At 34.2% G+C, this 27,951-nt stretch overlaps 3 protein-coding genes across 3 annotated transcripts in view; 1 reads left to right on the forward strand and 2 right to left on the reverse strand.

Annotated features, from left to right (window-relative positions):
• Positions 1-21,384, forward strand: part of LOC115441113 (tissue inhibitor of metalloproteinase) — a 44,623-nt gene extending 23,239 nt beyond the window's left edge. Inside the window, exons 2-7 of the mRNA XM_037443010.1 lie at positions 15,469-15,595; positions 15,882-15,964; positions 16,070-16,178; positions 16,464-16,585; positions 20,307-20,425; positions 20,893-21,384. Coding sequence (XP_037298907.1) covers positions 15,484-15,595; positions 15,882-15,964; positions 16,070-16,178; positions 16,464-16,585; positions 20,307-20,425; positions 20,893-20,956 — 609 coding nt within the window. The 5' untranslated portion in view covers positions 15,469-15,483 and the 3' untranslated portion in view covers positions 20,957-21,384. The remainder of the gene's footprint in view (positions 1-15,468; positions 15,596-15,881; positions 15,965-16,069; positions 16,179-16,463; positions 16,586-20,306; positions 20,426-20,892) is intronic.
• Positions 1-27,951, reverse strand: part of LOC115441114 (synapsin) — a 61,614-nt gene that overhangs the window by 33,078 nt on the left and 585 nt on the right. Inside the window, exons 2-7 of the mRNA XM_037443011.1 lie at positions 26,634-26,770; positions 26,080-26,283; positions 24,520-24,680; positions 23,700-23,785; positions 22,339-22,465; positions 21,653-21,757 (exon numbers count right to left, since the gene is read on the reverse strand). Coding sequence (XP_037298908.1) covers positions 21,653-21,757; positions 22,339-22,465; positions 23,700-23,743 — 276 coding nt within the window. The 5' untranslated portion in view covers positions 23,744-23,785; positions 24,520-24,680; positions 26,080-26,283; positions 26,634-26,770. The remainder of the gene's footprint in view (positions 1-21,652; positions 21,758-22,338; positions 22,466-23,699; positions 23,786-24,519; positions 24,681-26,079; positions 26,284-26,633; positions 26,771-27,951) is intronic.
• On the reverse strand, positions 24,237-27,129 carry LOC115441064 (synapsin-like). The gene is made up of 5 exons (XM_030165651.1): positions 27,048-27,129; positions 26,634-26,831; positions 26,080-26,277; positions 24,520-24,680; positions 24,237-24,302 (listed from the first exon to the last, which is right to left on the reverse strand). The coding sequence occupies exons 1-5, from the start codon at positions 27,127-27,129 to the stop codon at positions 24,237-24,239; spliced, it is 705 nt and encodes a 234-aa protein (XP_030021511.1).

Below are 27,951 nucleotides of genomic sequence, written 5' to 3' on the forward strand. Positions count from 1 at the left end.
GTGTATAAATCACGCCTAAAAGGGTATAAAACTTTACAAACCAGATCCACATATCATTTTAATTGATAAAAACAAATCCAAAAAGTAAATATACAAAGATATTTGCTAATTTTCGGTAAAAACAGTTACTAACCTATGAAAAGATATATCGGGTCTTTTCTTGCGTGAATTCGATTTGCATCCTTTTCATAACAACACTGAGTCACTTTCGAAACTTAACAAATACACTAAACAAACTAAACAATTGAGAATATGATTATTATATTACTTTAAATTCAATTTTATGAAGATTTGTTTACATCGTCTCGACACTGCTACGTACTTGCTGACCACGTAAATGAGCGTTTCGCCGCAAGGCGGTCCCAGTGTGTTGAAGTAAACGAAATAGTGCCATATTCGAAGGAAGCAATTATTTTGTCTTTTTTTTGTTGCGTTCCAAATAAGCTTTGAGTAAAAGAGATAGACATATATATTGACAATTCTGCGTCGATTTCCCTAACATAAATATAACTTATTCATATAGCTAACTTTTGGGGCCTGTCCTCCTCTTCATATTTAGTCAATGAATCTAACACTAAAGATTCAAGGTGTGACGTAAATATATTAGCTAACGTAGACGTTAACTCGTCTACATACTTGTCACTGCAAGTATTTGTGTATCTTTATATGGTATGCGAAATTGTATTCACATATATATGATAATACATAAACATATCAATTGAATACCATCATTTATTGATTTATTTTGCATTTCTCACAAAGTATGTGTGTAAGCTGACTTAATTAGATGAAAATAACAGTAGGTGTAATGGTGAATTTGATAAGATTTTCACTGTGGTATAACAAGTAAATCGGTAATAACAGACAATAATGGATGCTCTATTGCCCTTAAAAAATAGAAATAAGGTTAAAATATGAAGTGAAGTGTTTAATCCTTCGGAAAACTAACTCAATATACAATACTTAAGAGCAAGCGAACATTTATCAAATTTACTATGAAACTAGATAAATTTTTGTTGACCCCTGCTTACGAATTATAATCGACCCATTTTTTTGTCACTCCAACCTACCCTTGTAAAGTCTACCGTGGAGCCGTGGGTGTCCACCTGGATCACTTTGGGAATCAATGCTATAGACAATAAATATAATACAATATGGCTCTACTACTCTTAACATAACACTTTGTTTTGCTAGAATCCATAAATATATAGTTTGTATATAAATTGATCCTTTGCAGTTTCATTATGTAGTTTTCTTTAATTGCTAGTAACTATCTGTTGATCTGGCCCTTTTATCACACTTTGCAGATAGTTATTATGCAATCTTCTTGAAGGCCAAAGTAAGTAAACGCGTTGTAATAATCACTATTATTATCGTGCCTTCGAAAATACTTTATTTTTAACTTTTAATTTCAGTGTCGAAAATTTTTTAATTCTATTAGAAACTTACGATTTTTACTATTAATGAAGAAAGTCTCAATAAAATTCGAAAAACATATTTATTTGTATCATAATGTTATGCCAAGTTAATTAAATAGGGTTTACGGACGTAGTTTATACCCGTATTCTAAAACGTAGAGCTTAATTTTATTTCTTATTTATCCAATAAAGAATGCCTCTTCATCAAAATTCGGAAATATGTAATTTTAATTTTAATACTTACTGAAATGTAAAGTTAATTAATTAGGAATCAGTTGAGCCAAGAGGCGTAATTAAAAAAGTAAATTTACATTTAAATTTATTATAATGACTCACGACATTACGAAGTTTCTAAAAATACGCTACATTATAAACAAAATGATGAATAACATTGTAACACAACAGCTACGTGGCTACGGATGTGCCTTGTAGTTGCGAATCGGGTCGGCCTAAAAATGTCTCAATAAGTGTCACTCATTGATAAAGTTGAACGTCAGAGGCTTTGAAAAGGCCAACAGTTACTGGCCCAGCCACGAACAGGGTCCAGAGTCGTTTTATTCTTTGTATGATTGATGCGATTGCGCTGGGAATCTTGTGACATTACATTGCATTCGGCTCTTCGTTTCTTATAAGATTAAAAAATTACATTCCAAGAGTTTGTATTCGGTTTTATAATTCGTCTTTAATTTCAAGATTAATTAAAAAATTCTTTGCAGGTTTATGAAATTCGTTTAGCTATTAAAAAAATTTACTACTAATAAGTAGGTATCACGGTAAAGCAAGCGATAATATTAGCGCATATCCGGCATTAATTTTACCCAAAAATATAATTGAAACCGCTGATTTGTTAAAATTTCGACGATTTTTGGGTGAAATGCTAGCTCGGAAGTAGTGCCACTTAATGATCGTGAATAGTTTAATTTTTGTTTTCCTTACATTATTACAGCTACCTTATTTATTCTAATAGTTTTAGAAAAATAAAGATACCGCTGCATCTTAGAGAAGTCTTACCCGTACCGTGATAGTGATCATGTTATCCGATTCATGTAATAAATCAGATTGTGTGTTACGATGTTTTTTGTCGTTTGATCGGTTTGTAGGTTATGCGCCGATTGTATCAGAAAAGCGCATTACTTATACAATAAAGCAGTATTATTTTTCTACGACCTGACATTTAAGAGTTACATAAATAAAATTATATTCACATTTCATTACCTATTCTTTCAAGTTAACATTTTTATCATAGTCTAACCGTATTGATGAATCTTCTTAACATTAACTGAATAAAAATATTTATACAAATTAATACTACAAAATCGATAATGGTAAACTGCTAGCCGCTTCGTTATTGTATTTTTTACGTTTTTTGCATACTAAACGACAATCAACAAGGCTTTTAGTTGGACGTCGTACAACGCTATACACCACTACGTTGAAATTATTGTAATTCCCAGACGTATTGATCAGGAGCGATACGAGTCCGATAAATCAGCATCAGTCAGCTCAACAAGTAGACAACCTTGATTATTTCTGCACCATCGATGACTCAGCCGGTTCATTAATGCAGTGATCTGCGTGCGCCTAAAGGGTTTTCGCATAAATTTCATAATTGCAGACGCGTAGACAATACAGGAACAAATGGGCCAGGTTGCCCCCATGAATAATACATTGGGATACAAAAAGAGATACTCCTGGCAGGCATATACGCTGGTAGAATGCGACGCGTTTTATTTTTCTATAATCGAAGAATTTCAGGGTGAGCCACTGTTCGCGGTCGATAAAAAAAAATACTTATGGTCGTTGTTCGCGCCTCTTTCCCGTGGTAATTGGTAATTCATCTGTATGGTCGTTTTGTATGTCATTTCAATATATAAAGTATAAACGGACGTAAGAAAGACGAATGAATAATGAATGCTTTCAATACAAATTTTTCAATTATAATAATATAATGACTCGATTATATATGTAAGTCACTTAAATTTATATTTTACCTACGAATTAAATGTTTATATATCTTTCCTTCTGAATTATTTCAATCAGTGCAATTTTTTTAAAATTTATTCAAATAAAAATATTAACTTTGTCTTTGGTTTAGCTTCCGAAAGTGCATACGCTCTTTATGAGAACTCATTATCCATCCATTTAAACAAATTTAAGTCATACGCGAACAAATTAAGAACTGCTTAACTATTTTATGTTTATACATGACTATCAATGCTTTAACAATACTTGTTCGTAGATTTGGCCCAAATATATCTCTACAAACCCTTCGTCATTGTTGTTGATAGTTCTCTGGCGAGAAACATTTCCGCGATTTATTATTTGACAATTATATTTTAGCCGTCGAGTCGTGCCAAATTATAATTATAATTATTATAATCAAAAGATTAATTAAAATAAGCTTATAATACGGCGTGAATTTAAATAAATGATAATCACCTATATACGCGCAAACATTTTATTACGCCATATATTTTATACAAATTTAAAATAAAAATCACGTCACGTTTTGACTTTTTACAAGAAAAGTGGTCGCGTAAATACACACATGTCCTATAAATTTGCTTATTGGATGTTTTTTTATTTGTTATTCACAATGTTTTTTAATAAATGTCGAATGAATTTCCTTCGTGCTAAATATCAAGATTGTAGGTCATAGCATTAAGATTTGATAAGTCCATTAAAACTTCTGTTTATATTTTTTATTCTATATTGCCTAAGAGAACTTAACCAGCATATTCTGCTATATGAGGAACGTTTTTGTAGCAAAGATGAGGAGGGTCTAATTAATAATTTCAGCGTAAAATATTAAACAAAATATACGAGAATAGTCTTGATACACGGACAGAGAGGCACACGAAAAACAAAGTGATCCTATGAATGTTCCGCATTTCCTGAACGAGAAAGACAGTGTACTTTCTTTACAGTATAACAAATAGTTAATGTCCACAGTATCTACGTACTTCATACATATGAGAAAGCAGTCTAGAGCATGTACTCAGAAACTGAGTAGGTACATAGGCTATTTTATTCCGACATTCATAACAATATTTCTTCAGATTAAATATGACACAAACCAACATTACATAATGCACGTTGAAAACGACATTAGCCGTATTCATTTAGGCTTATCCGATACTTGTACAGGCAACCACAAATCCGACGGAACGAAACTAGAATAATTTGTGTGAATAATATTCATTCATGCGATTCTGTTTTGTTTGTCAATTAAAAATATCAACGTGCGTGAGATTCATCATGGTTCGTAGTAAGTTACACGAATACAGCAAGTGCTAAAAATAATTTGCTATGAATCATGGCCCATTCAATAGTAGCGCCGAGTGACGCAGCATTAAAATTTTATCAGAGCGATAAAACTATTTCTACTAAATTATTTAATTTAGATCGCAATTTAGTTTAATAATACTGTATACTGGAAGAGTATCGATAGTATAAGTATTGGAGAGTTGTTTGCATTGGTGGTTTGCACCTATATCTTGCCAACAAAATTCCAGTCCCATGTAAAGGTAAACCTGTAGCTGTATCGAGTACAAATCCAATTCCGGCCAAATCATCTATTACGAGTCACTAACGCATAGAAAAACCGAGTTTGAACCGAGAATCAAACTATCCACGGATCAGCCGTTATGCTGTTCATAAACATACCACATAACGACTGATATAATATACCTATTGTTATTGTCTACTTGGAAAACGTAGAATAAGGTAGTCAATGGTTTACCTTGTGGTCTTGGTATAGAATGATCGACGTTCCAGGAATCTATTGTATTGTGAAAACAGAGGTTAAATGCGGAACAATGAGAATCGAAAGGAAAAACCGTATAACTTTATCTTGGGTTGGTTACAGTATCGAATCTGAATCAGCTCTTACGAGACACATTAATTTTGTATAACGCCATATAAATTGGGCTTTACCCTTGCGCAACAAATCTACTTCACGACTTGGCAAAGTTTACAAAACCAATTATTTTCTTCGTTCGCCACATCAACAAAGAGCAAGCCAAGAAAACAGTTTCCATTTTGAATTCGATAAAGTCTGGCACAATACACGATTTACATATCGACGGCGATAAGTCGAAAAGCGGCATGCGATGGTAAACGGCATGGTTCCGACGCGGAATAACCTTCTTCTTTGCGATCTGGGAACTTACGTATTATACGATACAGAGGTTATAAAATATTTTTGACTTATATTACTGCCGTTACTACTTTTGTTTCGTCTGTGTCTGCGTATATCATAAATATTTGAGTAGGTAGGTACTGGCAAGATATTATTATTAAAAATACCTATTGTCCCTAAAAATTTCTGAAGCCTATAATTGTGCCATATATTGATTTTTTTATTATCTTTTAATTTAATTATTTTTTTTACCGAAACAGCATCAATAAAAAAAATATTGACATAAATCTTATAAAGTATACACGAAATTTATGAAAAATGGACCAAAGAAAAAAACAAGCAGCACATTATTTAAGTTATAATTACGAGTCACAGTCCCTCCAATAAAGGAATAACATTTCCGATACAATGATTTCAGTAATTAAAAAAATAAAATGCAATGCAGTGACGGGATTTCGCGAAAGTTAACCTTGAAGCTTTAGTGCACGGCGAGATTAACGGTGTGCTGCGCCGGCGCAGACTGCTTTCGCTAGTAAATGAGAGTAATTATCGTAACTATAGGCATACGTCGATGTCGCGGTAACCATCCTCCCCAGCGAAAAGTGTGGACATGATATTGTCATGACTCACAGTGGCGTCATATATATTTTTAGATGCACACTTCATGCAGGTACATTATTACTTTAGTAAAATAATAGTCATAAAGAAAAATATATCTGACAACAAAATTCTTAGTCCTGACCACACAGTAACACGTGTTGTGAGAATAAATATTATAATATATAATGAACGCTATGAACAACGCACAAGTATAAGCCAAATTTTGTTTCCAAACTTGAGCTATTCTTTCCCTCTCATGATATATTACACATCTATACTGATAAAACGTAATCATAAGCTTCTTGCCAGAAATCTAAACAAGTAAGTACCTTCTTTTTAATAATTCCCTTTTACGACTTAACGAAATAACTGGAAATTAGTACGGTATACCATAAATGTAAACAAAGGATTATCACTGAATTAAACTATTGAGTTGCACGACAAGTTACCAAATCAATTAAATACAAATGACATAATTGATATGTGGGTAGATATTTATTTACATATCTAGTATAAGGTTTATTAATACACTATACTCGTACAGAGCATAACTATGGAAATCCCCATCTAAAATGGACATAGAAAAACGAATATATAGCTAAGTAAAAAGTCAAAGTGACACACACCTTCTAATAATTTGATACTTCGTGATCCATATCGATTACAAATAACAGTATCAGTTGCGATCGGAACGAACAAGTCTCAGACATTTATTCCGGCGCTCGCCGCTATTGTGATCCGACGAAATTGGCAAAAAGATTTATAACGTGTCGCCAACACTGGATATCATCTCATAAATCGATGTAATGGTTTGATCGAAGAACAGATAGGGTTTTGTCGATGGCGAGTGGTCGGTATCGATGCGCTCGATGTATAATGGTTGTGAAAGCTGGTAGGCGCGTACAACGATACTAAATCTCATTCGAAACTGTGAAAAGTGTGACATGATTGATTTTGAGCGATGGAACATTTTTAACGCAGCTGCACGATACAATGCTTAACTAACGTATGGTTGCGTGCGTAATTGTCTATTGATGGTAGAAACATATGCCGGCTTCAGAGCGCACCTCCGTAACGTCTGTCGGTACTGCGCCGGTGTCCATGTGTGTTGCTTGCGTAGAGTGCTGCAACTTAGGAGTGTATGAAAGTATTTGTGCACGTGGGCGGTCAAGTTCGCTTGTTGTAATCCGTTGTTAGGATCGCCGAGAGGTCAGCGGTTCACTGACGCCACGCTTAGAATATAGGCATCTTCATCCTGATTCACGCGGAAACAAAATTTGTTATTTAATGGTAACAAGTTATTCACTTACTCACACTTCGTATTAATTAATTCTATAGTTTGCCGCATGCGGTTTTTACTTAGATAAACACTTATGTATTGAATATAAAGTAAATCGGAGGAATGAATTAAATACAAATAGGTTTAAATTGTTATTAAATGAACACGTTCCGTGAATAATTGTTTAATAAATGTGTATAATAAACGGAGAACAATTAATGGATTAAAAGTGAGAACAAGAAATAGACATTATAATATCCAGTGTATTTGTATTTCGTGAAAAAAAACACAAACGACCTGCGGACAGACATAAGTCTTTTCCTACGCAAATTCGAATATTGGATCACGATACAGTTCTCGACGTGATATCACTGATCCTTCACCATAAGCGGAGTCGAGCGCGATACAAATTGCATCACAACACGTGAGTTGGCCACATACCAAACACACTCCAAACACCTGATACGTGATATCGCAATATATGCAAAAGTGGTGAATCTTTACAAAATCATTCGTTAGTCATATAAACGTTTTGGAATTCAGACTGCATTCGCAAACGAGGTATTTCCACAACGAAGGCGAGTAGAGACTACTGCTATTAACATATTATTGAAGTTTTAACACAAAACTCTAATTTGTGTTACGTATATTATTGCAAGAAGAGGCGTCACTTTCACTTTAATAATGATTAAAACAAATTCATAAATACTGCTTTATTTCTGAGGAAGTGTATAGAATATATATTCTGTAAAATTTAAATAAATCAATATCATAAGAACTAAAACAATATGCTTCGATGAAATGTGCCTTAAATGGATACACTTTAGCCAAACCCATTATATTTTATTTGACTGACTTCTCATAATCCGGATAAAAGGAAAAAGAGAATTCAAAAAGTAAAATAACTCAATTAGATACTTTCAAGTAGGAAAATGGACAGCGAACAGGCTTCAATATTCGCCCCACTCGTTCCTAGAATATTAATTTACCGTTTAAAATTCTGTGGCAGTAGCAAAGTAATTACAAATGGTTTTACCCGATGAATACATTTAAAAATTCAACTCACAAATTCAATTTGAAATTTAATTATGCTATCCGTTTGTAATGAAAATCCATTTTTTATCGAAATCACGTTAACATTCTCCCGCCCACATCCCAATTACCTACTGTATCACTTAATAAACAAACCACCCAAACCTACGTAACCAGTTCCAAAATATTTCATACCGATGTACTGAATATAGTATTTGATTTAGTTATTACTTCATTTTCATAAATAAATAAACTATTTATGAGATATTTTTTTAACTGCGCCTAAAAAAGGTACGCTTTTCATATGGTTATTTGTTTTAGGCTGTTTTTCTAAGATCCAGAAGACTTAGATTACGACCATTGGTGTGACTTCAATGCTATTATGGTATGAGTATCTATCCGAGGTAGTGAAGCGGTCGAAATACATAACTACTTTTTCTCATGTATGTGTTGGTTCATTTTATAAATAATTTTCATGTAAAAACATTATTACTTACATCAGTCAATAATATTTCGTGACAGTTGACATTAAATAAAAGAATATCACACATGACATAACTATAGACGTAAAGTTTAATCAAATGACCCTTCATTTAACCACCCCATAATATCCATATTATACACTTATCGACGTTTTTCATAAGCGATATCTCTATGTTTCATCCAAAAAAATACCAATCAGAACAAAGCTTTTTTGCCATGCTTACAAATACCTTATTTTGATTCGCTTATTTTCGGGATTGATTTAAAGATTAATTAGGGATAGTTCATTGAAAACGGCCGTTAATGAAATTCGTATCATTGACAACAGAACACATAAAATATTTGCAAACTGCAATTCTTTATTCCCTGTTCGTGGATTGCCTTTTTATTATTCATTGAATTTACATAAGCCTCAGCAAAACTCGACAAATATTGAATGGGAAGTGAATTTAAAATGTAACCCTAAAGTCTTTACACTCTTTCTATGTTAATGACCGCAGGGATAAAGAAATGTCATTCATGTCCCATTATTTTCGACAGTCACATTTCGTAATTTTATGTAAATAATTCGTGAGATCGTTATTGCGAGATTTTAGACAAAGCGTGCCACCTGTCCTATAGACATGAAAGTACTATTTTCCTTGTACTCCGTGTTTCCTAACATCCTTATTCCTTACCAAAATTTGGTTATCATTAACAACATTCTACAAAACCATTTATGTTTATGTTTATGCATGTCATTCTTTAAACCTGCCAAGTTTGCACAAAAGGGCACTTAACGTCAAAGGAACAAAAATATATTTTGCACATTTAAATAAAACGAAACACTTAAGAAACAGGTTTAACACTTCATTTCATAATGATTTGTGGATTAAAAGATTTCATATATAATTGTTATTATTCCGTGATAAACCCACATTCATTTCTCGTTGCAAATGTCAGAATGTCCACACTGAAATTAAGAAATGACTTACGTATGTATTATATAAGGAAGGGTGTGCTTAATAATCTATATCAATTTCTTAAATATCGTAATTTTTGATTTAGCTAACGATAAATCAAACAGGTAATAAAAAGGCGAACTTATGCGGAATATAATTTGAATTTAAATAACGTAAATAAATTCTTAAACGCCAGCAAATTTACCACATTTAAACAACGGAAGAAGCTTTTTGAGCACAACAAAGTAAAATTAAATTAAAAGATTTAATTTTGGCATCGCTACATTTCGATACAGCCGAATTAATTTCGATGCAGATAATAATATGTATGTCTCATACTTCTTCGAAATAATATTGTACTACTGGTCTGATTTTGATTCTTTCACTATTAGAACACTACATTATTCCTGACTGTTATAGATTACGTGATAAAAGTTTAAGTATATATTTTTACTACAAGCGGCAATGATAATTAATATGCTGCGTAAATGATATGTATATTTGTACCTAGCTATTACAATGTGCATCGGTCTATTAAATATTAGAAGTTGTTTACTCATCATTACCGTGTGGTTAGTATTGTGTAAGAGTTGTCATTTAATCGATTCCATTATTTAACTAATATAATATTATCTGTTTTAGTCTAATTGCTTCTTTGTATATTACGTTGAATTCTTACAACCATGAAGTTTCAGATAATTTTATACTATCCAAAACCAATTTGTTACTTCTAAATAATCATTTTAGCAAACGATTTAATAATGACTACATAATATATTTTTTTGTAAACGTTATGTAAACTAAAACAACATTCATATTTTGGTAATACTGTTATAAAATTTCATAATATTACATATTTATTTTTTACTAACTTTAATAGTTATTCGACAATTTATTTTGCATTATATACTTAATAAATATTAAAATTATTATTTCCTATCAACCCATTGTGTACAAAATTGTTTTTGTTTCTATTTAGTAGGTACATTTAATATGGTTTTTCCAAACGAATCATTTTAACAATTATTATGAGTGATAAATAATATACTTGCACATGAATTAAGACCACAATAATTATCTAGAACTAATTTTTGCACTAAGCAAAAAGGAATTTAACAAACGAAAATTATAAATTCTACAACACAAAAATGTCAACGTCGTACTAATGTAATACAAATTAATGATGAAACCATTCAACTACGGTGTGAATTGATTGAAACGTTATCTTATATAATAATTGAGATATCACGAACTAGGTAAAGGATTGACTGAAGGATTTATAAAGGAAGTCTGTTGCGGCATCGTAGGCGACTTCAGCGTTAGCACGTTACTGCACGTTGAGTTAATAAGTTATGGCCATCACAAATTAGTTTAATCAATCAATAATGCATAATAGTATTCTTGATAATTATTTGTTGTTGCTCTGAAAGCACTGATCTATTGCTAAATATTCAATGATAATTAGTTGTAGGTAAACGTAAAGTTATCATTCCAGGGTAGTTTGAAGTTTATTCATTTAACATAGTAAATTAATCAAAATATCATTATTTCTGGCAGATACAATTTTAGAAGAACGAATAATAATGTCACTAATAACCAAAAAATATTAAATTAGTACGTTCATATAGTTAGGCACACATTTATGTAAAACTTTGATTTCACTGTAGCAAAAGTAACATACGAATAACATGTAATTATATTAAAAGATAGTAACAATAATTAAATCACGTAGGCGTGTGCGACAATTTATTTATAACGAAACTATTACAACCGTAATGCTATCTTGTAAAAAATTGTACATTGAATCACGACATTAAAAATAGTATGGACAAATCACATTGCGGCAAACGTTCAGTTTAAAATTATGATATCATAATTATGTAAATAAATCGTTAATATTATTAACTTTGCTGACATCATCGCAAACGAATGATTTTGTTGTAAATATTATAATAATATAATAATAATATCAGCCCTGTATTATATACTTGCCCACTGCTGAGCACGGGCCTCCTCTATTACTGAGAGGGAATTGGCCTTAGTCCACCACGCTGGCCTAGTGCGGATTGGTAGACTTCACACACCTTCGAAATTCCTATAGAAAACTTCTCAGGTGTGCACGTTTCCTCACGATGTTTTCCTTCACCGTTAAAGCGAACGATAAATTCACAAAGAATACACACATGATTTTTTAGAAAAGTCAGAGGTCCGTTCCACACCCAACTAGGCTATCGCCGCTTTTAAATATTATGTTACTAAATAATTATAAGAACATGGAAACCTACAACAGCGTAAAACTGTTAATTGTTTATTTTCCCACAAGAAAGCGGAAGACGAATATCAAATAAATTTTGTTATATACGAGTCCCGGCGACCACTAACGCGTCACTATGATTTATCATCCGAGGACAACACAAATATAATAAACTACAAATTACGCGAAGTTTTCCCACGATGTTTTCCTGTATAATAAACGAAGATGTCTATTGTTGAAAAACATGTTTTAGTTCCTATGATCTCATATCATGTATCTACTAGCCTTTCTTAGATTTATTAGTAGATTATTTCAAAATGCCATACAGAATATAAAACTTCTCAGTCGTCACTTTTTAAATAAACATACTGCAGTATGCACGCCTGTGCATCCAATATCCATCGAACAAGATGCAATAAACTGCCGAACTATGTATAAACACAATATCAAAAATTTATTGGCGCGTCGTGTTTCTCGACGAACCCTGACAAATGAGGCATTGTTGCACCGGGTCGCGGCGTTCCGATCATGGGTGCGACTATGGGAATGTACCCATAAAATTTCCACGTTCTGATTTTTAACCAAAAACATAAAGGTAACAGTGAATCGTTTAGCGTCGTCAGGACATACAAAAGCGACGCGAGCCGCGCTCGCAATTACACGTAAGAACACCACGGAGCCGAGTGGAGTGCGTGATGTGACTTGTGCATTCTCATATGTAAGTCATTGCAACGTGTTATCGCCATTTCTTACGGCTTCTGCTAATAAATTTACGTTTACATCTAATTTTCCACTTTGCAAATTTAGGAGATGGTTATAAAAAACTATTGTTTATAAATAATGTTTCAAAAGTAGTATTTATTTAAATTACTACAGAGTCATTCAATATTATCAAGATTATTAGTTAAATGCAATAACAATCATGACGTAATTATTAATCATTTGCACTATTTAAACATTTTAGATTTAGTCGATGAAAAGGAAATGTACATATTTTGAATATCACGAGGGCACGACGTGATCTAAAAATATTGAATTAAAGGTGAAATTTAATATTCAAGTGTGTTCTAATGGTGAACCCATTATTACAATAGAGACAAAAACTATTATACAAATAGCGTTTTCATCAGGAGACTCCTCTGCTCTCTACGTAGAGATTTAAAATGTAGTTATGCCAACTAACTATCACGTCGTCTTTTATTAAAGATTTTAAGGAGGATTAACAGTTTAAAAGACTTTTTTTAGAATATTCTTTTTTTAGATTTTTTTCATTTGACTTTGCAGAATTCTTAAATTACTAAATACACGAATGAGAAGCCAACATTGTTTCTTTAGAACACATCTGTATCTTCAACGAATAGCCGCCATAATAATTCGTACTAAATAACTCACTAGTTCCTTGTATTGCCTTCATTTAAGACGATTCTGGTTGGTTAATAGACTTACTATTAATTCCATTAGTAGATGTATGTACCTTATACGTACTAATTACTTGCAAAACTTCATTCCTTAATATATTGTCATGTCTTTTCCACTTTTTGTCCACCAAATTAAGGATCTGAGCAATCCATTAAAACATTCATACAAGCTTTGCATAGAAGCATTGAGTTTATATTCGGTTTTAAAATAAGAATCTGGTATTTTTAAATGAGATATGTATTATACCCAATAACATATCATATAAGACGCTTAAGCCGCACGAATACTTTATTTTTGCACTATTTTTATTTACATCAAAATAAAACGAATATACAATTCATATACTAGTTTGAAATCCCTTTAAGTATTTCTTCTTTAATCGAATAAACTATTTTAATGCAATGTAACAAAAGAATCGTGAGAAGATTTGTTCAAATCGGATTATTGCTCTTAACTCACAGAAAGGTTGTTCATTCGTCATCGGCTTACATTCTGGCTGACAGGATAAATCTTCACATTTCCCATACAATGCAATTTAAACAATGTGAAGTTATGACAGCGGCGAGACGTTTTGTGCTCCTCCGCAGAAAAAAATAAAGGTACAGCAATAAAAAGTTATTGTCGGTGTACTTCGTGCAACAAAGTATTAAAAGAATACAATGAAGCTTTTCCTAGGCCACATTATAATAACCAAATAGATCAGTAGCCACGTCCTGTGTGTGGGGAGTTGTAGTGTGATAAATTAATTTATCTGTAACGTACGCCCGCCACGTGTGGCGCCACTCGTCCGTCAACGATACGAATAGATAGAGCACAGTTACGACTTCGTTTTGATTAATTTACCAGGCTTTGTTTTATCGCTACTAGATGAAAATGAATGAGAATACTTATCTAAGATTTTCATCCACTTCATTATTATTTATTTTCGCTTAAGATAATTACATTTCAGAAAAAAATAAATGTTCGTATTTATTTATTCCCTTATTACTTTTTACGCTTATTGTCTTAAACGATAAACAATATTAACTTCCTGTCATAGGTTTTTATCAATAAAAAAGCATACCACTTCGAACGTTGATACCGCAAGCCATAATTAAGGCCGAGACCGTATTTCTTCGAGTAAAAACAAAAAGTAAAAGGTCGGAACACGCCTAAATATTAGCAATCTTAAATGGCCCGCCTGCGTAGGCAATTTGTGTGAAAAACAAGCTGGCCTGAGGAGTTTTGGGTAGGGAGAAAATATCAATTTTGAAATTGAATTAGAGCCCCACTTATCAAATTAAGACTTGTTATTGCTTGTTTTATTTATGTGACGCGATGATTACGCCGAAAAACCGTCGTTCCAAAGTATGTGGCATACAAAACATGTTGGTAATTGTTGTTACATAGCACGCAGACAGCAGGAGCCGTGACGCGCGGCGCGCTCGTATTGTCACATTGTGCCGGCTTGTTATACTACAATACCTTCACATGTTTCACTTAATTTCCGGCATTAATGAATCACCTGTACATATATCATTAATGGATTGAACCTTTTAAAATTCGATTATTCGTATACAATAATTCTCTTTATATTATCCGTTAAGTCTTATGCACATCGAATACGACATTATGGAATTAAAAGCTATAACCGATTTCTACTAAAAACGATCTTAAATACTCTTTAACAGAAAAAACAGAACAATAAAATCTGCCTTACCAATTAGTGCCGGCACTGCGTATTTTTTCTTTTTACAGCTTAATAGCGAAACGGTGCTTGGATTGCGGATTATGATCTCCTTTGATCGCAAATAATTTCAGTAACGATGTAATTAACTGTTAATGTTGTTATTTAACCTTCTCGCGGTGTTTACGGCCGGTGCAGTGGAATAGGTGACCTTTATAAATATATTTGTTTACAGAGTGTCGGATATAGCATGCTGACAAGGTGGCTTGCGCTGGCATTAGTGGCAGCGAGCTGTCACGTCGCCGATGCCTGCTCGTGTTCACTCGACCATCCACAGTCGCACTATTGCAACAGTGATTTCGGTAATCATTTAAAGTTCTGTCCTTTGCTTTATAACTTTTTTGAGTTCCATAGCATCTATGTCATCGATTTGATTTGCTTATTGTCACCAATTTATACGTTTAAATTAGCATCAAAAAAGCCTAAGAAATTCTCCTAACTATGTAATGATGAACTGTGAACATAAAATAACTCAAGAGGTATTGTTTTATAATACTTAATTTAAAACAGACCAATTTTCCAGTAAAGTACGTGGGAAAGAAGTATTGAGTTGAATTTCTTGATTTTTATGCATGATTTATTTTGCAGTAATCGTTGGCAGAGTACAGAAAACATACCGTGGCCGAGATTTTTACCACGCTTACAAAGTCAAAATTCGGAATATTTTCAAAGTAAGATATTTTTAATAGTACAATAACTATTAATTCAGACATTTTTTTTTAAAACTTAATAATTTTTAGTAACACCTATGTTCTAAAATCGAGTATTTTTTGTAGGCTACACCAAAAGCGGCATTGGCTCTTAAATCTGGACGCTTACTAACACCATCGCAAGATTCCTTGTGTGGAGTCAGCTTACAACCGAGAGAGACCTATGTTATTACAGGTTAGTATACTTTAATGCATCAGATACATATTTTACAAACGAAAAGGACGTTTTTTCTTGATTGGTCCCTCAAATCAATATTTATATTTCCTATATGCGTAACACGACTAGTCAATAGGGCTGGCATTTAATTTAGACTAAGACTTATTTCTACCTATATTTAATTAACTTAAATATAAGCATCTTACATTATTTCTTAAAAATCTACCGCTATTTTCAGAATTCTATTCTATTCATTTTGCAGAAAAGACAAAAGAAATAATCAACTCGTTACTTAATTTCCAGGACATGTGTCACGTTTAGAGGCTCACATCCATCTCTGTGACTACATCGCTAAATGGCGCGAGGTGACGCCGCGACAGCGGAAAGGATTCAGACTTCTTTACAAACAGGGCTGCACTTGTAAGGTAAATCAATTATTTAAACTATACATAACCAATATCGGTATAGCTCACATTCTAAGGAGAAGACGTAGACAGCGTAAAGAAATTGTTTTCGTTACGTAAAGTTACAAGTCTGAGTCTAGCCGCAGACGACGGTCGCAGGCTGCACTGCAGCACGCGGCTACGGTCGACGGCATTGTTGACTACAGACGTGACCTTTTCTATTCTGAGATAAACTGTAATCCGCACATGCCGCGGCTGCATGTCTTAGTCGTTTGCAAAGATATCCCTATTGCTTCAGATACATTAGCTTTGCAACAAAATTTAGGTAATGTGACATTTTGATAAAAATACATTTTATATGCAATATTTTTAATTTTTACGCATTATTTTCCAATTCCATACTGACATTTAAACTAATAAGTCTATCGAAACAATGAAACCTATGAAGTATTTATTATTCCACGCACTCTCGTATATCAGTTGATTATTCGATATACTTTCATTTTAGTACGTTCTATGGATAGTGTGAGCGTGTTGTGGTCCGCGTCACTAGTGGCGCTACGGTCAGCCGCAGCCGCACGCCGCGAACGTATGCTACAATGTTGCGTTGTTCTGAACTATCATCATAATAATTCATAAAAACCAGTGATATCGCTTGCCGCCAGCGGCATGCAGCTGCTGTCTGCGGTTCGCCTCGGACAAATCTGACTGATTGAGCATCATAATAATAACTAAAGTCATTGAGCAGTTTTTGACACAAGTCGTTCTAGTCTCATATCCGCAAACAACAGGACTAAAGTTAGGTTTTGTAGTTATTATTATCTTCTTAATAATATAATCATCCATTGTTATGCTTACGTAATAAGTCAGTTAGATTAAAATAGTGATAACTTCTTTAGGAATTAATATAACAACAATAGTTCACTAGAATTAAGACGTATTGTACTCATAAATTAGATGCTAATTAGCTCACCAACCCAACGCGTCTGACGTACTTAAATCAGCTTTTAAAAATACAAAACGGATGATTATAGACACAAATAATTATTTTTCATTAACAGATTTATGGCAACAAATTTAATTAACCTACAAATGACATATTCTATTGAATAGTCTCGGTTTAACTACACATTCGACGACAACTAAATCACATTATGAAAATCGTGCAAGTTTGCTAATTGATGAGAAACGTGACAGGTGACAGGTTATCTGTTGTACCTATAGTGAGGGAACGTTGCTAAACAAAACTGCGTCATTGCGCCAAATGCTTGGCTGCATTTTGAATAACTCATAGTCCCTCAATTATTACCCGATACGATACCTATACTTAGTCTGGCCATAAATACTGTTACACTTAATTATAAAAAAATATTACATTTGAATTTCGAATCTGTCATTTTTATACGATTGTTCATTGTGTTTTCTCATTTTGGCGCCAATACATTGTAAAATATTTTGCGATATTAAAATGGTGTGGGGTGATAAAGAGAACCGAATCGCTGTGATAGCATTACACAAAGTAGGTATGGAGCCAAATGCAATTTTTAAAACTCTCCATACACTTGGTATTAGTAAAATGTTTGTGTACCGGGCTATTAATAGGTACAATGAGACCTCCTCTGTTTGTGACAGAAAAGATCTGGCCGTCCACGTAGTGTTCGTACGAAAAAGGTGGTCAAAGCAGTAAGGGAAAGAATTCGAAGAAATCCTGTCCGAAAGCAAAAGATTTTATCTCGGGAAATGAAGATAGCACCTAGAACCATGTCGCGTATTTTAAAAGATGACTTAGGACTTGCAGCCTATAAGAGACGCACTGGCCATTTCTTAACTGATAATTTAAAGAAGAATAGGGTGGTAAAATCGAAACAACTACTGAAGCGGTACGCAAAGGGAGGTCACAGAAAAATTTTGTTTACGGATGAGAAAATTTTTACAATTGAGCAACATTTTAACAAACAAAATGACCGTATTTATGCTCAAAGCTCTAAGGAAGCTTCCCAATTAGTCGACAGAGTGCAACGTGGACATTATCCGACTTCAGTGATGGTTTGGTGGGGTGTTAGCTATGAAGGAGTGACTGAGCCATATTTTTGTGAAAAAGGTATCAAAACATCGGCACAAGTGTATCAAGATACCATTCTTGAGAAGGTAGTTAAGCCCCTTAACATCACCATGTTCAATAACCAAGTATGGTCCTTCCAGCAAGACTCGGCGCCGGGTCATAAAGCTCGGTCCACGCAGTCTTGGTTGGAATCGAACGTTTCGGACTTCATCAGAGCTGAAGACTGGCCGTCGTCTAGTCCCGATCTTAATCCGCTGGATTATGATTTGTGGTCAGTTTTAGAGAGTACAGCTTGCTCTAAACGCCATGATAATTTGGAGTCCCTAAAACAATCTATACGATTGGCAGTGAAGAATTTTCCCATGGAAAGAGTGCGTGCTTCTATTGATAACTGGCCTCATCGTTTAAAGGACTGTATTGCAGCCAATGGAGACCACTTCGAATAAGCTTTTTATATTTTTAATTGTTTTATATTTATGTATTAAACTGACACACTGTAAAAGTAATAAATGTTATTTGCAGTTAACAATTTTCTTTTTTCTTTATTACAATATTTATGGCAAGACTAGGTATAGTATAATATCTGCTCCAACAGCCAGTAGCTACGGTTGGAAAAATACATCGTTCGATGCGCAATTGTTCTTTATGTGAATAATTACGCATGCACTCTTTGTTGATTACGTGATTAAAATTACACTCCAAAAGTAGCAACAAAAATATAAAGATACTTGAATTCGAAAGTATTGTATATTTCCTTTAAAGTGATAAACTTGCGAAGATTACATCCAATCTAGTTATCTAAGTACCTACTCTAACAGGAACTTTCCAACAATACACTTATATCCTCTTATCTGCCGCTAATGACTTGTTTTTATTGTAATCAATAATTGTTTTAATAACATCGTTATAATTTAATAACAACCATTTAATATGATAAACAATTAGCTATTAAGATATGCAAAGTACATCCAATCTTCTTTTTAAATGTCACTTGTGTTATTTCACAGAAAAGTTCAGAGCGGAATTCTCATTTGTAAATACTGCATAATTTTAGCTTCTCAAATACGTTACACCAACACGCGATGTAGACTGTCGTTTAAGATTATGTAAATATGAAGTTAATTAATATATATTTACATAATTAACGTGTCTTGTTTATAATTTGCATTAACAATCTCGGCCCAGATGTAAGAGGTAACTTGTATGAGACACAAAGGTTCCATTTACGCATCAAAACTAGAATAACATTGACACGTGTGATGCCGTATGGTAACAGATATTCAAAAGTAAAGAGTATTAAATAAGTAAAATAACATTGCCTTAAAAGCGGCAATTTATATTTAGATCATAGAGGTACATGACATGTTTGCTTATTTTTTTATATAACACCCATTTTGGCCAAACAAACTATGCTTAAGGAAAATGATTGTTCTTATTGTGCAAGACTAGAATTATTTTGTTATTGCTTTCAACGAAATAAAATTGAAATTGTATGTAAATTGTTACAAAGAATATGAAAGGATTTATTCAGGGAATTTTAGCACGCAATACTTCTAGAAAATGTAACTCGTGTTTTTGGTGACGAAAGTAGAATTAGTTTCTTAATTATTGGTAACTTTGCTTTGCTTTACAGCGTCAGTATTATTTCAACATAGTTGGTAAAAGTGAGTTCTTTGACAGGTTCATATGACACGGCGGCGCACCAAATCGCCCAACACGTGCGTGACGAACTACGACGAATGCTACGAGCGACACGGCGTCTGCCTGCACGACCGCGAGCGGCGCTGCCGCTGGACTAGGTGACTCTATTATTATTTTATTCTATTGCGGTTAGCGGTATTGTCGTAGATTATAAATGAATTCAATCAGTTATTAAATAGAAACTGACAGTACTTGGTATTTTTAGTATTAGTGAATATTTTAAATTTTGACATTTCGATGGTACCCAAAAGAAATATCATAGATGTAAGAAGATTTCTAATGTCTATTACGTCCGTAGTGCTAAATATAAGACAATATTCTATCCCTTGGAATAACGTACGTACATCTCGAAACATGTTTACGTTACGCGTCGCGTTGTCGTTTCCAAAGGCTCGTCAGATTTGTATTTGCAGCTTGTAAAACAAGTTGTTCGTTTCGAATAACAATAAACACCTACTAATACTTGGGAACAATGCGAAACAGTTCGCTACTGTAAACACGAAGCACTTTGATGTTCTGTACTACCCTGTTGGCGTGAATCAGTAAGCATTGGTTTATGTTACAGGGCACCGGCGCTCACGAGATGTCTGCAATCGCAACAATTCAACAGTACGATGACGATGACTTGAATCGCACCCGAACGCTAACACAAACATTAAAACGTACCTTTATGTATGTATCTCGTTACGTCCACACGAAAAATTGCAATTTTATCACAATATCATATTTAATGGTGATCATTGAACGCGATGCAGCTGTCCGCTGATCTGTTATGTTAATCGATTGAACGTAGGCGTCGTAATAAAGTTTTGTATTCAAAACTGTATGAATTGATGTGATAGACTGAATGAAAATGCAAATGGAAATTATAAACGAGACGAATTTACTTAATCTATTTGTTGTTTTGTGATTTTTCTTCTGGACGCTGCTACGTTGTTGTTTTGTCTATTAAGACAAATGTAAGTTTAACGTTATTTTGTATTATTTATTTTTAAGTTAATGATTGTAAAATAACAAGTTATAGCGGTATTAAGCCTAAAATAAACAATTTATAAAACGTTGGTTTTTTACTACAACCTATTTCTAATCGCCTTAGGAAATATATACAGCAATGTCCCACTGCAGTGGATAAAAGAGTAAATTGTTACATTATGATACATTAATGAAGTAACATTAGAACTATTGCTATTAAATTTCTATAATAACGTAACGGAAATCCCTCTTACCTATTTTAAAATATATTAATTGGTTTATTTTATTTACTTTATATTCCCCGTAAATCTAATTTATTACATGTTACGACAAATAGAGCAAAATGCACTCACCATGTCGGTGTGATTGTGGTAGTAGGTTTGTTCAATGAGCGGGAAGTTCTCCCTTCCGAGGCGCCGTTGTAATTGCAGGAGGTGGCCAAACACCCATGGTCGATCCTGTGAGAAATATTTCGATAGCAAAAATATCACGACGAAAAACGAAATGTAGAGTTCGTTGCTATTCGATAATTACAGGCGTTATTTATAAGTATAGAATCCGATTCTCAAAGTAAGTATGATGGATATTCTAATGGAGTATCATTAGGTAATTTTTATGTGGTAGAGTCAAATTGTTGACATATTTCTCCATATGAGTGAGCCGGCTTGTTCAATGTCTACTACTACTACTATCTCACAAAAAATGACCTAAAATGAGAGATAGCTGTTGTTTTCTGCATGCTAAGTAAGATATTCGCAGATCCAAATAGGAGTTAGCATTATTTTACCTCCATTTTAATACTATCAGTGCATCCATATTACTTTTGAAATTATTGTAGGTATTTCTAGGCAATGGAGACAATTTAACATTAGGCTTATATAATTAAAAAGGGACAGAAAAAAACATAATTGTGCGCCAATATTCAGCCAATAAACTTTTCATGATATACAAAAAAATAATTATCGTTATTTCAGATACAGGTCACACAATGACTGCTTAGTATCAATAAGGTAACCTACAAACTAAAAATATCAAATACCTGGAAGTGGTAGATCGAGTTGAGGCTGTTGATGGAAGGCACGCCGCCGAACTTGAGTCCAAGCAGAAGGGCGCGGTGGTCGGAGCCCGCGTCCCGCACATTTTGCCTCACCAACACGAACTCCGGTCTTCACGGAAAATAATGTAGAGCGATTTTCGTGTGTGGATTGGGGTACTACTTTTTTTTGTTGCAAATGTAACCATTCTAATGCCATGGAGACTTTTAGTATCTAGTATAAGGTGGTACACAATATCACATTTTTGTGGTTCTAATATTAAAGTCGAAGTTGGGAGGGAAGTGGGGGGTATACTATTTAATAAGTCTGTCCTCCTCGAGGAACTACTTAAATGTAATGTTGTATGATCAAACCTACTACTCATTATAAAAACTGTATGTATATGGAAGAAAATAAAACAAGTAAATAGGCCCAATTTTGTCTGTAAATTAACAAGCATCTAAATTCTAAAATCACAGGATCTTTAAGGTCGAATTAATTTTGATGTTTGATTTGAGGAGCTATTTAAAACTTGAAAACTTGATTGAGGCCTTTTTAAATTAACATATGTTCAGATCTACTATTGAATTGAAAATATCTATTATAATCATCGATTTATAAGATTATAATAGAATTGTCATAGAACAAAACGTTAAAGTTAAATTTATAATAATTTCTAAGAAAATAATTTGGTTAGAATTATTCATCAATTTACAGAGTTTAAGGACTTAAAGTCTTTATCAAACTTGACTTTGGTAACTAAATATAACAGACGCGAGTAAGGTAGCTAACTAAAAGTTTATGAGAATTTATAGAATACCAGCGGCCACGTTTAGTCCTAAAGTTGGCTAGTTCTCAAACTGCGATCGTTTGGAACTATAACAGATAGATTTGTATTGTAATAACAACATTTACAAAATTCATAATGCTAGCGAAACATTGACTAGTCCTTCAGCCCGCAAGGCCCTGGCGTCATAGATTATGCATAAGTCATACCCTAATAGTATCAGGACTAGAGGTCCCGAGTCCCTAGTGAAAGATAGATAGCCTTTAACTACTAAATGTGTACAGGAGGTAAAACAGCTCAATATTGTTATATTAATTATTTAACGTAATTAAAACTTTAAATAGTAAAATCATAATTTGTTACTATCATAAAGCTGTGTGTACTCTAAAAAATATGTGTTTAAAGTTACCTGCAAATTTCATCTCTAAGTTTACAGTTTAAATAATAAATTTGATAGCAAAATACAACCCAAAATCAAAAATATAGCCTTATGTAAGGATGTAGTAAAATTTTCAAAATCAAGCATCCGCCGTAGAAGGCAACCGCGAACCAGAGATGTAGGTAAATGTTGACACTCACTTGAAACAGCGGGTGACTTTAGTACCGCCGCGGTACACCGCCATGGACACGTTAGCGCCATCCGAATTGGCAGTCACGGACAGCTCCTGTGTCATATAACTAAGTTAATTTCTTCGGCACCTATACTAAAATGATTATGGAACACATACAACATATTATTTATTAATTTAAATAGACTTGATGTTTTGGGAATTCTCTTAAGTCAACCTAAAATGACGTAAAGATATAAAGTTCTTAAATATTATTTTTACTATGGGCTATATCTGTGGATGGAGGGGGAGGTCAGTTTTATTTACTTCTACTAGCTGTCCCCCCGGCAGAAAATTCGTACCTATGCCAATAATTTTGCCTCAATTTTGAAACTTGTACCGCAAACACACGTTGAGAGCCCACTGCTAGGGCAGAGTGCCAGGGATGTTTGTATTAAAATAATAATTTAAATATCATCTTATTCAAACACCAGTCATATGTATACTAGGTAACTAGTGCAATCTACCAGGTTGTTAATTTTAAATAAGCAGACTGGTTCCGTGTATGTTATACTTTAGTTTGCAGAAGCCATCTTATGTTATTATTACTCGATTCCATCATGTATTCACAGGTCTGAAACGTGGCAAGGAAACATGATTATGTTATTAAGATGTTAACTGGCTTAATATAAATTAATGCCGTAATCCCCGGGAATACCGAACGATCGCAAAATAACTGCGCCATTGCATATCGGAACACATACTCACGCCTTTCATCCCCGATTGGGTCGCCAGAGGCGCATCCTGATTCCTATCATTAGACACTATGTCATGTCGTATCATTGACTGACCTTAAACTCTGCTTGCTCAACGCGGATGTCCCACTCGCCCGGCAGCCGACGTCCTCGGAAGTACTTGGACCAGTCGGTGTTCTGATCGTCCACCACCAGTAAAGTGACGCAGCGGTCACGGTTGTACCCGCGTCCGACCGACGCCACTGATGTTACGCTCCCTACATGCATATATATTTTAACGAGATACTATTTATTAAGTACATAAACACATAATGATTTCTTATGTTTATGCGAATGTTAGACATTAAAATCTCGGTTTTTATATTATAATTTTATCTCGACGTTTCGAATACTTTGCGGCCTTCGTGGTCACGGAGCGGACTAAGTCCAAGTTTTATTTTAATACATAAACCCACTCTAACGTTAGTGTTAAGTCTTAATTTCTTAAAAATACTAGTTAGTATAGGGCAAATAATGCTGGTGCGTACCACACATTCGAATGGTTCCCGAGTCTGTTAATAAATACATATTCGTTAGTCGTCATGACGACGCAATGGTCGCACATCAACAAAGTAAAAAAATATAGCACGTAATTAGTTTGTATCTATTAATTTGTCTCTTCAATTACCCTAATACAAAAAAAGATAACCTGTGTAGAATTGTATTGGTGTGAGTACTGCGAACGTGTCAGCTTCAGTTAACTTAAGCTTACTATACTTAGTAGTTAAAGTTCGTGGCTGTTCTTACTTCTGAGTTACCAAATACGAAGTCACTATGTAAAATTTTACACCGAAAATTGAAACAAATATGATCACATCATACAATCATAATAATTTCTTTCAACTCAATGACGAAAACCGTTATTCATGTGGAGTTTAAACCTTAATAACCGTTAAACAACACCCCTTTTTCGAAGGTCGATCCCAGGCTAAAAAAAATAATTTGAGTATTCGTTTTATTAATATTAACATCAAAATGAAAATGTTATTACACGGTGGACATTACATAAACACAAAACATTCTTATTCAATTATAGGGTCGCATTTAATTTTAGATAAAATCACTTTAACCTTATTTTTATACGTGTAAAATTAGACACCCCAAACGCAATTTGGCCGTCTACTCCAAAGGGTTTATTTAAGTAGGGTAGGTTTGGTATCCTGTGAATACGAAATAAGGTGAGAGACGAGTGGAAATGTAGCACACCCGTGTAACGGATAACGCCTAATCCTCGATATCTTTAGCCACGGCCGGTTTTCCCCAAAGAGTAATTTTGGAAGCTGTGGGTACGTCCTAAACGGCCAATGATTTATTGAAGCGGTTCGAGATAAAGGCCTGTATAAAATAAATTGTTCACATTAAACACTGTTCTACCAAACTTCCTATATACAATTTCTTATTAAAAGTGAGATAAAACACAATAGTAGAAATAAATCAGCTCGGATGCACATTCTCCACGATTATGTCTTTGCTAGAGAAATTAGTAATTCTAGGCAAGTTCTACATTTTAATTAACAACTGTTGGAATCATAATAGCAATAGACTTTTCAAGACCGTCAATCCACAGTTATGTTTGAATATATATAAAGTATATTTCATGCTGATAAGTAAGTTTACCTAGCAAGTTGGCGCCTTGATCTCTAGCCGCGCCGGTGAGAGACTGTACGCGTTGCAGCAGCGACTCTCGGGACTTGGCCGGCGAGGATGGTGCGGAGGTGCCTCGCGAGCCGCCTCGCAGGTTCAGCGACAGGTCTCCGCCAGCCGCGGCAGCGGACGGCGCGGGCGGAGGACCGGACGCGCTGCCTATGCTGCCGCCTGTCGCTTTATTAAAAAACCCAAAATATTCACGTCAAACAAAACATAAAAGAACTGTACGTTTGTCATTAGGCGACCAAGTAAAAGTAGCTGCTTATATTTACAGTTCATAAATCATGAACAGTTCTAAAAATGTTAATCTCTGAATAAATTAAGGTTAAACGACCAAAATTTACACCATTATTATTCTTGGTGGAATATAAGTACGTCTTTATTCCATTTCATCAAGTACTTACACTTACGCTGAGTAAAGTAGGTAGAAAGTAGGTAAGTTTGTAAGAGTAAAATAGGTAGAAAGTAGGTAAGTTTGTAAGAAGACGGTAGATTAGTTTGTAATATAAAATGTAAATGCTTACCCTGGGAGGCCGGCCTCTGATTCTGCGACTTGGGCTGGCTGGTGGTGGCCGGGCGGCCGGTGTAGGGGTCCACCTCGCCCTCATCGCACTCGGACTGCAGGTCCCCCGAGCTGAATCTGCGCAACGCCTCCACTGAGCTACGCGCCGCGCACCGCCACACCGCAGGGACACGCGCAGGAGGGACAAAACCGACACACGCTATGTAGCCACTCGCTCTTAACTAACCTTAGCCGACAATACCTATACTGCTTCTATCATAAAACACAGTTACCACACCAAAACGCTAGGGCAGACAATAGCTGTCTAGAGCTCTTAGCACGTGAAAGCGTTGAGGTTCCTTTGTATTATATTCACCATCTTAAATATAAAGCGACCGCGAGACTATTGAGCTCGAAAAGAGCTTAAATGCAATACCAAGAATTCCATTGGTTATGAAAATTACCTTCACTGCTGGTGGAATAACATCATACATGTAAGGCGAGCGTAACGAGCCCATTCACGACACGCCACCGTATTTTATCTTATGTTGATTTAAAACTCTTCTCACCTAACTATAACTATTCGATATTATTCAAAAATAGTAAGAGCAGAATAATAAATTCTGACTAACATCGGATTTGTAAAACAGCAACATCAAATCACAACATTGATATCCAGACTGAAGCGTCATGCACATATGATGAATTTCCAGTTGTTATTAGTTGAAAGGAGACGTTCAACAAATAACAAGGTTAACGTGATCACCTAGATATATCGATGAGTGGTGCTACACGGTATGTCGAGTGGCAGGAGGGGCGGACGAGCGGAGTAGCGCGGAGAGGTCGGGACAGAGTGCGGGCAAGGGTAAAAGCTGCGCAGTGAAGCGGTTTGGCCTTTTTACGGTGCCGCGAATTATAAAAAAATACATTCGGAATTTCAACGTAAATTTCGTCGTGTAATAAGTGTTAATAACGTCGCCATATAGATGAGTCATTTTTGTATTGTACAAGTCGACTATTTGTCTCTATTAAAAGAAAAAATATAAAAAAAAGGAGAAAGTAAATTATGTGATAAAACATTCCAACTTAAATATAGAAGTGAAAGTGAAGCTTAAAAAAAATAATCATGCAATATTAGAGAAAAAATCATCATCATCATCATCATCAATTGAATTAATATACAGACACAAAAAACAGTTAAAGAGTGCAGCTGGCAAATTTACAAAACATATAACGATTTCAGCATTGTGCGTATATTTCACAAAATTATAAATATAAATTTAAATACCTAACACTAATTAGGTAAACTTCGATAAACTTTCTCATATTATAATGAATAT

This window comes from Manduca sexta, chromosome 26 (genome assembly GCF_014839805.1).
Source record: "Manduca sexta isolate Smith_Timp_Sample1 chromosome 26, JHU_Msex_v1.0, whole genome shotgun sequence".
NCBI classification, from domain to species: Eukaryota; Metazoa; Arthropoda; class Insecta; order Lepidoptera; family Sphingidae; genus Manduca; species Manduca sexta.

Bases quoted from the DNA above. Each gene is read 5' to 3' on its own strand.
- LOC115441064 (XM_030165651.1), bottom strand. From the start codon at position 27,129: ATGGGCTCGTTACGCTCGCCTTACATGTATGATGTTATTCCACCAGCA. The intron at 26,278-26,633 runs GTAAGCATTTAC...ATAAAGCGACAG, and splicing joins TCAGAGGCCGGCCTCCCAGG to GCGGCAGCATAGGCAGCGCG. The intron at 24,681-26,079 runs GTAAACTTACTT...ATATGCATGTAG, and splicing joins TCAAGGCGCCAACTTGCTAG to GGAGCGTAACATCAGTGGCG.